At 35.2% G+C, this 15,839-nt stretch overlaps 1 protein-coding gene across 3 annotated transcripts in view; it reads left to right on the top strand.

Moving 5' to 3' along the window:
- Nucleotides 1-15,839, top strand: part of ATRNL1 (attractin like 1) — an 849,703-nt gene that overhangs the window by 34,253 nt on the left and 799,611 nt on the right. For all 3 annotated transcript variants that reach the window (XM_059173087.1, XM_059173089.1, XM_059173088.1), the window contains exons 4-5: nt 1,644-1,772; nt 3,128-3,336. In XM_059173087.1, the coding sequence (XP_059029070.1) occupies nt 1,644-1,772; nt 3,128-3,336 (338 nt within the window). The remainder of the gene's footprint in view (nt 1-1,643; nt 1,773-3,127; nt 3,337-15,839) is intronic.

Genomic DNA, 15,839 nt, shown 5'->3' with positions numbered 1-15,839 from the left:
GAAGTGGCCCCAGTACCTGGGCTCACCATCTTCTTAGTTCTCCAGGACCTTCAAACTGATTTTTTTTTTTTAAATGTAATTTGTCATTTTTCTAGTTGACTTCAGTGGAAGGGTTAGTTGGTCCAATTGCTTGATGTGTCATATAAGATGTGGAAACTCTCTCTTATAAAGTTTATTTTTAAAAATAAATTCTTCAATTAAATTTCTTTTATTTATTTTTGAAATAAATTACTCTTTAAAAAAAAAAAAACAACACTTATGGGGCGCCTGGGTGGTTCAGTGGGTTAAGCCTCTGCCTTCAGCCCAGGTCGTGATCTCAGGGTCCTGGGAATCGAGCCCTGCATCAGGCTCTCTGCTCAGCAGGGAGCCTGCTTCCCCCTATCTCTCTGCCTGCCTCTCTGCCTGCTTATGATCTCTCTCTCTGTCAAAAGGATAAATAAAATCTTTTAAAAAAAACCACACACTCTTAAATAAATAACCAATAAACATATCTGTCCTTTGTTTCAGAGAGGTTAATTATATCTATTATAAAGACCTGGGAATATTATTTTTAATAATGTACTCACTTCAAAGTAATCTCACTTTAGTGAAAAATATATGTAACTAAGATTGGTAGTATAGAATTAGAATTCTTTTGACAGTCCCCTTTTAAAATTTTTTGTTCCTTCACAAACATAGGTTAGTAGATGCAGTAATAATTAGAAAGGCATCAAGATTTGATTGCTTTTTCATTTGTCTACTTTGAGAATGTGTTTGTAAAATAAATCATTTGATTATTGTATTTCATTTTGTTCTGGCAAATATGATTTGAATGAGATAGTTCAGTTCCTGGTGACGCCTATACATTAATTTAACATTGCTAAAAGGAACGGACTATTTCGAGTAATGTAATTTGTTGTTAGCAGCTTCTTTTCTCATAGTGCATGTTTTCACAGATTTAGAGAGGGTAGGATGGTATTAGTAAATGAAGATATGTAATTTTTCCTAATGCATATGGAGATTGAAAAAGGGAAAAGTAGCAAGTACTAACTGATTACTGACTCCGAACTCTTGCACATTAATATCTGCCTCTCCCTTTGTTAGTTTTCTTTTGTGTGAATATGGACTTAAATGTTTTTTGGAATATTAATATAAGTTGTATGAGTATGCAAACATTTTTTCTAATGACCTGAAATACCTGGATAAGTGTCCTGGAAGTGTACAGGTTTAACCAGAAAGTCACTGTAGTCCCTTCGCTGGGGTGGAGTATTCTCCTTCCAGCTTCATCAGAATTTGCCACCAGAGGGAGAGATAGCAAGGCTCTTTGCCGGCTTTAAGAGAAGGTTAGCACGGGACTTAAGAGACCACCCTGTAGTATTATAACAGGATGGGTAGGAGGATAAAGGGGGAAATGGACACTGCGATCCAGCGGGTGTCCGGGAAGAAGAGAAGGTGGTGACACGAGAATGAACCTTGGTCCCTTGGCAGCAGTAGAGGGCTAATTGGGTGAAAATGGGAGAGAAGCTTGTTTTAGGCTTATCCTTCTAGTTGCTTCTTCTGTTACAGATTTTTAGTGATGCTGACAATATTTTTTGAGTAAGTTTTAATGTGATTAAGTCATATGCATATTAATATATATTGCATTCAATTTTGCTCTCTTACAGTGGTTTGATTGTTCCTGAAATCCGGGGAAATGAAACTGTGCCTGAAGTTGTTACAACATCTGGCTATGCACTGTTACATTTTTTTAGTGATGCTGCATATAATCTAACTGGTTTCAACATTTTTTATTCGTAAGTTTTTTTTTTAAAATTCTGTATTATAATGATTCTTATAACTTGACTTTAAATAATTTATTGCTTTTATAAATGTCTTTTATATGAGGAGCAGGCTAGTGTGTTAAATTTCAGAATTATAAGATCTTTTCCTACGTGACATAAAATCCTAATCATATGCCTCAAAGTACTGTTTGAGTTTGTATTCTAAGTCTCAGGACATTATGGTAGCAAGTTGGGTTGGCAATTAATTATGAATTTTAAGATTGTCAGTAAAGGATTAAATGAACAAGTACAAGTTAGGGAAATTGTAGCAGCAGTCATGTAGGATCACAGGGGTCTTCATCTGTGTCTGTGCTCGAAGGTATTTGAAGATGGGTGTGCGAACCAAGTTTGTGTAGTCCTTCTGCTTTCCAGAGGTTGTGCTGGATACTCTGCGTGCACTATGTTCTTTGGTTCTCTTTACAACTGTTCTGTCTAGTGGGTATTTTTCCCATTTTACAAGTAAGGAAATTAAGGCCTAAAATAAGGTAAATGAATATACCACTGTCTCCTCTAAAATAAGAAAATGATTTTTGTTAAGACTCTATTATGCATCTGATACTTTATATAAATTTTCATGCCTGGAAGTCTCACTTACATGAAGTGGAGGAGCCACGTGCTTTCATGGGAATGCCCACAGAAGAACTTGATACACTTCTTTTTTCCCTTTTCTTCAGGAATGTAGAATATGACTAGAGAATTTTCCTGCATGAATAAAATGTTGTAAATATCTTCAGACTATTAGAATTTAAAATCAGCAAGCTGTTATAGAACCTATTTATCTTATAGATATGCAAGGAAGAATAAATGTGTAGTAGAATGTAATTGGTCAAAGGGCTTTAAAATAAAATGTGATAAGCATCCCTATTCTTCCGTGGCAGTGTATAGGTGATAGCATGCTATGTAAATATTATTATATAACCAGCCTAAATTTTAGCTTTTCATTTAATCTCAGATATTCATGAATTTAATTATTTTCTATAAAATATATATTCAGAACGTTTGAGTACTTAATTCTTTACAAAACATTGTGTTTGGAACTGTATAGATCCTGCAAATGTTGAGTGTGGAGTTCTTGGAGGTTTGGAGCCTTGGTAGCAAAGTAAGCTCATTGAATGAGTTAAAGTCAATTGCAAAAGTCAATTGCAATTAACTGAATTGCATTAGGTATAAAAGGGTCCAGAGTAAAGAATTGAAGTCACATTGTGAAATTGGGTTAAACAGAACATATCAAACACAACATAAAAGTGATAAATAAGGTTTAAAAAATATCAATCAAAATTCTTTTTTAATTACTTTGAATTTGAATCTATATGTATTATATTTTACAGAATTAATTCATGTCCTAACAATTGCTCTGGTCATGGGAAGTGTACAACTAGTATTTCTGTTCCAAGTCAAGTGTACTGTGAATGTGATAAATACTGGAAGGGTGAAGCTTGTGATATTCCTTATTGTAAAGCCAATTGCGGCAGTCCTGATCATGGTTACTGCGACCTAACAGGAGAAAAATTGTGCGTCTGCAATGATAGTTGGCAAGGTAAGCATGTGTGGTGTGATGGCTTTTGAAACATTGATTCATATATTTAATAAGATTAAAAGATTCTATATTCATTTGTTTTGTTACAGTTTGCACACCCAGATCTCATGTATTTTATTTTTAGAATTTTCAGATGAACAATCAACTTCTTAGGATGTTTGTTTCTTCCCAACTAGAGTTGTGTCTATACCCTGTTTTGAGAATCAAGTGCTTCTTGGCAATCTTTCTAAATTGTGGGTGTGTGATCAGTGTGATATTCTGGAATTTTTGGCTGAATGCTGAAAAATTTGATGACTTGACTGAATTTAATGCAGGTTGCCTTCAAATTTGACTTGTAATGGGTAATAGTATATTGCAAAAATGCTTATCTTCATGGCAGGGTTTAAATATTTCTTAGGAAAGACTGACCTCTTGTGGCTATTTTTTTTAAAAGAACAGACTATTTTTTGAAGTATTTAAAAAATTTCATTAAGGATTAGTATTAAGGATTTCAGCTGCTTATTCAAGAGTAATATTTCTGGGGAAGAATTGCTAAACAGTTTTTATAAGTATCTATGATTAAATATCAATTTTAGACTACATTGAAGAGTTTTAGCTTACTTAAGTATTTGGCTATAAAATCATAAACTTTGTCATTGTGGAATTAAATGAAGAGGTACATCTAGTTATCCATATACTTACCTTTCTGGAGCTTACTGTGTGCTAATTGTAATTACATATTGAGAGCTTGCTTTGTGCCAGCATGCTAATCCTGTTGATTGAGGCAGTTTTGACTCAAGAAATAAGTAATCCAAAATCACATGATCATGTGTTATAGTACAGGGTAGCAGTAGGTCCTAAGTAAAAACCAAAGAGAACGTGCTCCTCATATAGTTGTAGTCATCATTCTTTAGATGACTTTAAGAAAAAAAATGTTACTAAGTATGCTGAGTACTTGTTAAGAGGAATTAATTTAGGCTTTGTATAAATTATGCCCATCTTAAATCCATGTTATCTCACTAAAAAAATTAGTTGCACTGACACAAAATATGAGTGATTTCTTACTGAAATGAATTTGGTTACCTATTTTGATTATGATAGAGACAGTTTTCTCTATGTTCTTTAATTACAGGAGCATGTATTTTGTTAAGTGGTTATTTTAATAGTTTGTCATCTTTCTTCTAAAAGTGCCTCAGTACACCTTTTTTTTTTTTTTTTTTCATTTTAGTCTTGAAACTAAAATAATGTCCTTTTCTTTGGAGAGAATGGTACATCAGGAATATATTTACATTTATTGAAATTAAGGCCTGAGAAATAGAAGTGTAGCTTATACACAGTGTTTTTCAAAGTGGTCTTCAGTGGCTCTCAGTCTTCCATCTCATTTCAACAGTCTTGAAAGCAAAAGAAGAATACGTTTGTATGCTATTCTCTGTGAACATCTCTGTTCTTTTTTATTCTTTCTTTCTTTCTTTCTTTTTTTTTAACTAGTCCTTCTTTAAAATGCTTTGTTTTCTGGGGGTTTATAAAGTCTAGCTCAAATGTTATCTTTTGTTTTTTGGCTTTTGTTTGACCTTTCACATTTTATTATTCTTGTCAGTAGTGCCTTAAGACAAAGGAAATTCCTGACTCTTACATATAAGAAATTGGAAATGGGGTAGCAAATACTGGGCATGTTCACTTTTAAAGCAAAGGGATAATATGAATAGTCCCATATTTATACCCACAGAAATATATCTATATTTTACATATAACTTTTAAAAATAAATATAAAATGTTGTACAGAAGTCAGACCACTATTCTTAATAGATAAAGAGTTGATCTCTGAGCTGATGTGAATGTTTTGAGGGTAGGGTACTTGGTGAAAGTGATATTATGCTTCTTTCATGACAGATGACATATATATTGGTTCCTTTGAGCTTCAGACCTGATCCCTGGTTTTGTATTTAAGGAAGTGTAGCTTAAAGTAGCTGGAATTACTACCAGAACTGCTAGGGAGAAAATGATGTTTCTATTTCAGATACATAGAATGGGGAGGAATCATTAAGGGGGAAAAGACAGAGAAATTTGTTTCTAGGACATCTGGGGAATGATCAAAGAACTCGAGATATTTAAAAATGAGAGCTGAGGAGGCAATTTATGAGATTCAAAATCTGGCACATTTTTGTAATGTGTTATTTGGAATTAGATTCTTTGGGTTAAAAATAAGATTATTGCTACCTCCATTATATTTTATCCTTTTATGTTGGTTCATTTTACTTACTCTTTTGGGCCTATGCTAATATACCAAAAAAAAAAAAAAAAAAAAGTATTGCTTTCTAGAAACAGATTTTATTAAAGAGGACAAGTGTGGAGGGGAAGCCCAGCTTTATGTTAAGTCTTGGATTCCCCTCCTAACATTTCTGTAGTGCTTGTCCCACCTGGCTTCTGTTCCTCTTTCTAATTTAGTTTTTTGTGGGTACCTTCGAAGATTTCTGCTTACCCATCACCATACTTTTCCCTCCCTTAACTTTTTCTTCTTTCTTCCTTAATCATTTGCTATCATCTTTTTACTGTTTGAGGAATTTTTCCAAATTAGAGAGGAATTTGTTTTAATGGAAGATGGCGCCATCAATGTTAACTGCCCCCCCTTTCCTTTAGAAAGGCATGTTGAGGGGCACCTGGGTGGCTCAGTGGGTTAAGCCTCTGCCTTCGGCTCAGGTCATGATCTCGGGGTCCTGGGATCGAGCCCCACATCGGGCTCTCTGCTCAGCGGGGAGCCTACTTCTCCCTCTCTCTCTCTGACTGCCTCTCTGTCTACTTGTGATCTCTGTCAAATAAATAAATTAATACAATCTTTAAAAAAATAAAAAAATAAAAATTTAGGGAAAGGCATGTTGAAAAGCATACAGGTTTGTTGTATTATGTGTAATTATAGTAATGTATGGTTGTCAAAGATGATATATACATATTAGATTATTTAAAGGGTAGGGACCTCTGTGGGCTCATCTGCTTCTGTGATGATTTTCAGTTAATAAAATTATTTAAGTCCTAATAAGTCACAGAAGGGGAAAAGGGAGCTTTACAAAGTAATTTTCTTTAGAGATGGCTTCCAAACATTAAGACAGATGAGGAATTTTTAAAAGACATCAAAATCATGATACAACAAATTGAGTTTATGTTCATATGTAGAGAATTTCAAAGCAGCATCCAAGTTGTAGTGTCTCTACCCTTCCCCCCAGGCTATCAATTCCCTAATTAGAGGGGCTCCAGGTTTCTGTCTTTTACATAAATTAAACAAAATCTGAATCACTGGAAGTCTTTGATTATAAGCAGAAGCAGTTCTGGCTTACTTGAACAGAAAAGGCACTTATTGGAAAGCATGGCAGAGACCATTGTTGCCCAGAATTCGTTTTTTCCTTGTTTTTAGCACATGGCATTCCAGCTGCATACCACATTTCTCAGGCTCCCTTGCAGCTGGTATGGCTGTAGTACTAAGTTCAGGTCAGCAGGACACGAGTGGAAGTGCTCTGTGGAACTTGTAGATCATTGAGATCTTTCCAAATGGTGGTAGATGACAATAACTTTAGTAACCAATATTACTTGCCTATTTGCTTCTAGAATTTATCATTAGGGAGAAATTTAGTTTTAGCTGATTTAAGCAGCTTAGTTTTGGTTCTCCTAACCTATACCCTAACTAATACAGAAGGGTCCCCAATAGCTCTGAAGAGAGATGAAAGGCTGGTCGAACCTTGGTTGGAAAGGGTCAAGTACAACGGAAAGGCAGGTGGGTAGATTCACGGTTACCTGAAAGATGAAGCCACAGGAATGTTGGATGAGAATATTCATGTCACTCCACTGGACCCTGGGATTCCCACTGGGATCCTTACTGTGCATACAACATGCTTCAGGCATGGCTAGAGAGAATTCTAAGTGTTTCCTACACCTTTGTATCACTTGTTAAGATTCAAAGTCCTGCTTAGTAGCATCTGTTTGGCTGAGGTCCTACTCATACCTTGGCTGCCTAGAGATGCATAAAGAGAAGTTAGCTTCTCTGATCCATGATTAGAAGGGATCCCGTTTCCGAACAGAAATCACACGAGAGAGATTTTCCCAAACAAGAAGGGGGTTTATATGATTAGAGTCTCTCAAACAAATACAAAATCCAAATAAAATAATTTTTAAACTTTAAAAAAAAGATTTTATTTATTTATTTGAGAGAGAGAGTGAAAGAGAGAGCATTAGAGCAGAGAAGGTCAAAGGGAGAAGCAGACTCTCCGTGGAACAGGGAGCCTGATGTAGGACTTGATCCGGGGACTCCAGGATCGTGACCAGAGCCGAAGGTAGTCGCTTAACCAACTGAGCCACCCAGGCGCCCCCAAATAAAATAATTTAAAATGTAGATTGTTGCCTTAATTGACAAGGAGTGGTATAAGTAGTTCTCTGATGTCTACTCAGAAAAAAACTTTGCAATGTGGAACAGATGGTGGAAGTAGACAGGTTAAAAAAATAAACCCGTAGGCTTCAGCGTCTGATTTTCTTTTTCTTAATCCATTACACAAGACATTTTCCCCCTATTTTATAGAGATGAAAAATAGGTCACCGTCTTTATATACATGACCATTATCTAATCATTTAGCAGTTGTTCCTGTGATGTTCCTTTCCTATTCCAGAATGTCCTGCTTAATCCTACTGTTCAGTCCTTTTAAATGTCTTCAGGATATTCATTGTTTATAGTATTTCAGTTCAGTTAAGACTTGGTTCTCATATAAAGATTGGAGTTTGTTGTGTTAAGCCTTTAAATTATTGGTTAAAAGATAATATCTACATATACAAATCAGAGAATTTGATAGTTTTATATAGAGCCTCTGATTCTTTATTTAAACTCATACTTTATTTGAACTTAATTCAGTTTCTTTCTTTTTTTTTTTTTAAATTTTATTTATTTATTAGAAATCACAAGTAGGCAGAGAGGCAGGCAGAGAGAGAGAGAAAGAGAGAGAGAGAGAGAAGCAGACTCCCCGCCAAGCAGAAAGCCCGACGCGGGACTTGATCCCAGAACCCTGGGATCATGATCTGAGCCGAAGGCAGAGGCTTTAACCCACTGAGCCACCCAGGCACCCCTTATTTCAGTTTCTTTCATGTCTCTTTGACCCTTAGTATTTCACGGCCTTTCTTATTTCTGAATTTCATCCAGGAATACCTTACTCCATTAACATTTTAAGACCAGGTTGGATTCTCCTGTTGTATGCTTTCCTAAGACCCTACCTTTTTAATTTATAGCACTTATCACATTTATGTATGTTTGATTTTTAATTTTCTTTCCTACTGGAGTATAAGCTCCATGAAGTTAAGAATGATTATGTTTTGATTATGTTTGTGTCCCCAGTACATATTATAGTGCTTGACGTGTAGTAGGCATTCAAGTTTTTTGTTGTTGCTGAGGGAACTATTATTATTATTATTATTACTATTATTATTAAATTTATTTTTACTTAGTTAACATACGGTGCAATATTGGTTTCTGGAGTTGAATAAATGAATAAAACTAGTTTAATGATATATAGACATTAAAGTATAAATGTTTCAGAGATGAGTACTATAATAAATTACTTAATGTACTTAATTTATAAAAAATGACTTTAAATATTGAGAAAAACAACTGAATTTGAGCTTGTGGTTCTTGGATTCTTTGTTTTCCAGTATTGCAATCCTTTGGTTTTAGATTTTAACATTTGCCAGTAGGTGGCAGTATTGACTACCAGAACATACACTTAACCTCTGCTTTCATTCAGGTTGTAAAAACTTGATAATGTTGTTGTTTTAGAAAAATATAAAACGTTTTAATTTAAACTCTTGAATATTTTATCTTGAAGTGTTTTTTTCTGCGCTAGCCATATGACATACCAGGACATGCTTAGTTACTTTAGTATGTAAGTACGCATCAGAGTTGCGTACTTTAAATGTAGCACCTTTAAAAAATTCACTGGATAAATTACCTTTTCCTTTTTATGTTTAATGATAATAAACATTGTCTCTCTACTTTATTTAACTTTAATGACAGGTAATATATTAAATTTAATTCTTTTCTTTTAGTCATTCTTCTTACTAGTAAAATCAGCAGATCTGACTTTTTGCAAGTCAATAAAATTAAGTTTTTATTCCTAACCTACTTGAAAAATTGTTTAAAGGTAGCATTGAGAATGTGTGTGTGGGTCTGTGAGTGTGTGTATAAATATATATTATATTCATTTATGTAACAAAATTTTTTGAGCATCTACTAAGTTTTAGTCACTATTCTATGCCTTTCGGATACATCGTGGAACAAAGAAATCAAGGATCTCTATGTAGCTTACGTACATTAAACTGGGAGAAAGATCACAGACAATGAACATAATATACATGTTATAAGTACAGTATATTAGAAAGGGATAAGTGCTGTGGAAAAATAAAGTAGAGCAGAGAAAGAGGGGTAGATATGGGGATGGGAGTTACAGTTTAAAATAGAGTGGTCAGTTTAGGCCTTACTGAGAAGGTGACATTTGTGCAAGGACTTGGTACATGTGAAGGAATTAACTATATCCTTACTTAGGAGAAGAATATTCTAGGCAGTTGGAACAGTCAGTACAAAAGCCCTAAGGTAGCAACATGCCCTTTGTGTTTGAGGACCAACTAAAAGGCCAGTGTGCCTAGAGTTGAATTACTAATGGAAGATTAGTCAGATAGGAGCTCAGAGAAGTTACAGAACAGGGGAGAGGATTGGAGATATGGGGCTTAAGGGTTACTGGAGTGATGGAGGTATGTGAAGAATGGAGCCAGTTTAGCTAAGCCTTAGCATTGGGGACAGCTCTAATGATTTTGACTTTTACCCTAGGTGAAATGGGGAACCACGGAAAAATTTTGAGCAGAAGATTGATCTAATCTGACTTAGTTTTTAAAGGTTTCTGTTGGCTTCTAATTGAGAATATTGAAGGCATAGTACCAGTTAAGAGGTTACTGCTATAATTATTATCCAGATGAGAGGTGATAGTAGTGTGGGCAGGCAGTGGAGGGGTAAGAGTGGCTTGAGTGTTAAATGGAACTTAAAAAGCAGGGTTAATAAGATTTGCTGACACATTGCGTATGGGTGAGGGAAAGAAAAGAGTCAAAATGACTAAGATTTTTTAGACCACAGAGGTAAGGTAGAGTTACCAATGGATATGAAGAAGAGTTTAGGAGGAAAATTAGTTTGACTTCGGTGCGTGAAGTTTGAAATGTCTTTTAGACATAAGTGGAGATGTTGAACAGATAGTTGGGGTTTAGTGGAGGATGTCTGTACTGTAGCTATACATTTGGGTCTTAAAAATATTAAATTGGAAACTATTGGTGGTACTTAAGCCATGAAGTCAGATGAGATCACCAGGAAAGTAAGTGTAGAGAGAGAGTGAAACCTACTGAGCTCTGAGTTACAATACAATTCACGGGATATTGTGTGAGATGAGTAACTTCCCTCCTTAGAGAAGCTTACCTGATGTTGAAACAAGCTCTTGTATTAATGTTTCTGACTTAGAGAAGTAGAATAAACAAATCCTGCTCTCAGTCCTAGCAAACTCTGTATTAATCATTTTCAACTAATCAGAACCAAAGTCCATAAAGCTTTGTTTTAATCCTTCCACGACTCAAAATAATATGTTGGAAAATACTTTTCTTTGCCAACAGGACAGTTCCTGTCTATATTATAATTGCATCATTGACCTAAACTGAGAGAACCAAATATTCCTGGAACAGAACAGTATAATGACTACCATTCACACAACTCATTGTTCTATAAAATTAAAATACTGTCAAAACAGCTGTGAACATTCACAATACACGAAAATTCATGCCTGACCTTTGGAGATTGGTTTAGTGGGGCTAGAAAATGTTTAGAATACTTTGGATACTGAAACAAAATCAGGTTTTTCAGTGCTGTTAGAAGATGACTTATACTTTTGTTACCTTGTTTTGCTTTTTATTTGGAGATCTTCAGATTCAGTATACATACTAAATCATAAAATTATTTCTGGGATGATTACAATAAGTTACATACACAGTTCTTAAAATCTCCCTTCTCAGCAATCCAACTTTGGGAAATTGCCTTTCATTTAGTTAAAGTAGTCGTGATGGGATGATGAATACAGATAGTTGTCTATTCTAAACTTGATTTTTTAGCCTCATTTTGAAATTCTCTGAATTTCTCCAGTAATTCCCATTTTTTTCCTCAAAGTAGCCGAAATTAGTTTCTGTGGCTTACAACCAAAGAAATCTAGCTGATACACTATACCAGAATATAGTGGTACTCTGTACTATAGTGCCCTCTATACTATTAGAGTTCATATGTATATATGTGTGTATGTATTTTATATTTCTGTTATTAGTTTTATTTAAAATACTAAAAGTGATATTTGCAACATAGATGTATTGAAAGAAATTTAGCTTAACCATTTGCATTTGGTACAAAGTTAGCGCTAATTTAGCGTTTTTAATTGAGAACTGAAAAAAGAAAATAAATATAATTTGGCCTTTTAAGTCTATACCACCTTGATAATTTTCATCATGATTTAGATTAAATATGAATTAAAAGTATGAGCTAAAACTATATTAGGAAGTCCAAAATTCTAGAGAAAGATTAATTTTTCCCCTGAAAATCCCTTATATGACTGCAAAATTTTGGGGTTTCTTTTCTTACTTTAAATGATACAGAGAAACTCCACTCAGAGTAATTCTTGTTTTTAGAAATCAAAGCCTGCTGTTAAGTTATTATTACTGAGGAACAATTAATCTTCTGGGGGAGATCGAATTTTACTGTCAGGTTTTCCTTTCTTTATCTTTGTATATAGCAATTACAGGTTTTTTAGTAACATCGAAAATTTGTATATAAATCTATTAATAATTTTTGGACCTTTGGGGGATTGCTGTTTCACTCATCTGAAAACTTTAAATTTTTATCTTTCTTTATATGGAAGTTAAGTTATTTTATAAATTTCATTTGTGTTATACACAATTTTTTGTATTAATTTTGTATTGATTTCCATTATAAAATCAGAGATAGATTCCTTTAGAAAAACTTGTCCAGTTTTTCCAGTGCAAAATACAACACTTTGGAAGGTAATTTAGTGGTCTGGAATTACTTTGGAAGAACTTTAAACATTTTGCAGTTCTTTCTTTATTCTCGGTTTTATCTTTGCAATTTTTTTCTCTATTTGATTTTCCCGCTATTATAGGACTTATTTTGCAGACTTCCTGCCCAGTGTGGAGCCTGATGTAGGGCTGATCTCACTACCCTGAGATCATGATCTGAGCCAAAATAAAGATCAGTTTGCTAACCGACTTAGCCATCCAGGAGCCCCTTGGGATTATAGGAATTTTTCACTTGTAATTTTCCTTTTTTCTTTGACATGTCTATTTGTAATATCTAATGACACTAGGCTTTATTAACATAGATTGCCTCAAGTATACTTAGTTTTCTTATATATAAAATGAGGGGACTGACTTAATAATAAGAATAGGATTATTGGGACACCTGGGTGGCTCAGTCTTTAAGTTAAGCGTCTGTCTTCCGCTCAGGTCATGATCCCGGGGTCCTGGAATTGAGCCTCGCATGGGGCTCTCCACTCAGCGGGAAGCCTGCTTCTCCCGCTCTCTCTCCCCCTGCTTGGGTTCCCTTTCTGGCTCTCTTTCTGTCAAATAAATAAATAAATAATCTTAAAAAAAAAAAGGATTAGGATTACTGTAAAGGAGCTTGAGGAAGTAACTTCATATCTAGTAAGTTGAAAATCTTGGTTTACATCATAGCTCATACTTTTGATCCTTTATAGCTCTAAGGTTATTTTTATTCATTCATTCCGTAAGTATATACTGAGACCACTCATAGGTGTTGGGCTATGTTAGGAATTTTTCATTTTGTTTGAAGTGTGATGGGAAACCACTGAAGGATTTTGAGTAGGAGTGAATTCATATTTTTAATTACTCTGGTTGCATTGTGGAGAGTAGAATGTGATGGGAAGGGAACCAGAATGGAAATAAGGAAACCAGTTTTTGGAGACTCTTGTTCCAAATAGTTCCAAATAGGTGGCTAGGACTAGGATGGTAGCTGTTAAGGAAAGAATTGGTGGTTGGTGTCTAGTAGAAATGACAGAATTTAAAGATGTTTATCATCGGTAGGGTACAGACACTCAGACACCAGCCAGTCAAAAGGGATGCTGGCCTTAAGACAGAGCTAGATCCTGGAGAAGCCATGCTGTGCCAGGTATCATGCCTTTAGTTGTTGACTGGAGAGGCTTGGATTATCTCAGGAAGGGGCCAGGGGAACTGGGAGGGTAGGCCAGGGGCTTGAGGCAGCATCTGCTTCAATTGAAACCTTTCCATATTGTAATGGTCAGAAAGGCTGTACGCCTGCATACTAATGAATGTCAGTCCGGGATTTGTTGATGGATTGGATATGGAATGTGAGTGAAAGAGAGAGCTCAGGAATAGCCCCATGGTCTTTGTCCTGAACAGTGAGGTGAATGGAAGTGCCATTTACTGAGATGAACACTAGTGAGGGAACAGATTTGAAAGGGAAGAGTTAAGATTTTAGTTTTGGACATGTTAAGTTTGAGATTATTATTAGACATCCAGCTGGTGGAGATGTCATTTCTCTTTGAACCTGGAATTCAAGAGGGATTGTGGGACTAGAGATACACATTTGGGAGAGATCAGAGTGTAATTCTACTCTCTCTGATTGTGTGTAGAATAGTATTTTCCTTTTAGAAATCTCTCAACAGCCTTTAATCTCCAAAGTTACAGCATTAGAAATTCATTTGTGCTCTTTGGATTATAAATGATGCACAACCTGTGGAAATTGTAGCATATTAAATCTTTATGAAATCCCCACTGTAATGTGAATTAGTTTATTCCATCTTTTCAAGACAGCTGAGTTCTGCATACCTTGAGGAGATAGAGAGAAGTTGTGCAGGAAGAGTTAATGCAGAGGGGCTGCATAAGGGGCCACATTAGGAAGTGGTAGATAGAGGACTTTTCATGGAAATTATATATATATATGTATATATGTGTATATATATATATGTATATATATATATATTAAGGTTTTATTTATTTATTTGACAGAGATCACAAGTAGGCAGAGAGGCAGGCAGAGAGAGAGGAAGGAAAGCAGACTCCCTGCTGAGCGGAGAGTCCGACACAGGCCTCCATCCCAGGACCCTGGAACCATGACCCAAGCTAAAGGCAGAGGCTTTAACCCACTGAGCCACCCAGGCGTCCCTCATGGATATATTTTTATAAAAAGGGAGTCTTGGGGCGCCTAGGTGGCTCAGTTAGTTAAGCATCCGACTCTTGAATTTGGCTAAGGTTATGATCTCAGGGACCTGAGATTGAGCCCTGCCCAGAGTGGAGTCTGCTTAAGATTCTCTCTCTTCCTCTCCCCCTGCCCCTTCCCCACTCTCTTAAAAAAAACTAAAAAGGGAGTCTTTGAGGGCCTTAAATGTAGATATCAATATTAGATTTTTAATGGATGGTGATGCCTTTATGTATAGTGTAATCTTTGTAGTTATTTATGTTTTAAATTAATGTTCAGTTTATAAAATTACATTTTAAAAAAAGGATTTCATTTATTTATTTGAGAGAGAGAATGAGCAGGGGAGAGTGACAAGATTGTCTGCTGAGCAGGGACTCTGATGTGGGACTTGATCCTAGGACCTTGATATCATGACCTGAGCCAAAGTCAGATGCTTAACTCACTGAGCCACTCAGGCACCCTATAAAATGATGTTTTTAATTATTTTAGTTATAGAACACAGCGTGCTACAAATTAAGCTATCTAGTTTTCCTTAAACTTTTAAGCCATATTCATAAATCTCATTCTATTTATAAATTTCCTAATTTAGAACGAAATAAAGACAATATATAGAGTTTGACTATAGACATTTCTTCTAATAATTGCCGGAAGTAAGATATGGTAGTAACAAAGATAAGAAAAATTTTAACTCCTATTTTGTGTAGAAAATCAGATTTTTTAGATTACGGAGTAAAATTTAAAAAACCTTTAGAATCTTGTTTTTCTGTATTAAATAACAATATTTAAATAAATTAAGTAATAAATTTAGTTATACATGTTAGTTTCTTATAACTGCTATAATGAATTACCATAAACCTGATGTCTTGAAACAATACACCTTTATTAATCTCTTACCATCTGAGATAAGAAGTGTGAAGTCAGTTTCACTGGTCTAAAATCTCAGGGCTTGCAAGGTCACACTCCTGGAGGCTCTAGATCTTTTCCTAGATCTTTTCTAGATCCTTGACTTTTCCTGCTTCTAGAGCTGCGGTTCCTAGTTTTCCCTTCCTCCACTATCAAAGCTTACACTACAGCTGACTAAAGTGGTCATATTGCTTTCTTCTTCTGTATTCACATCTCCCTCTCTTGTTAAGGAAACTTGTAATTACATTCAGAGCCTGCCTGGATAATCCAGGATAAACTTCTGAGCTCGATTCCTAATTTAGTCATATCTTCAAAGTTCCTTTTGCCA

This window comes from Mustela lutreola, chromosome 4 (genome assembly GCF_030435805.1).
Source record: "Mustela lutreola isolate mMusLut2 chromosome 4, mMusLut2.pri, whole genome shotgun sequence".
NCBI lineage: Eukaryota > Metazoa > Chordata > Mammalia > Carnivora > Mustelidae > Mustela > Mustela lutreola.
The sequence above is the reverse complement of the archived record's forward strand: the minus strand, read 5'-3'. Positions and strand labels throughout refer to the sequence as shown.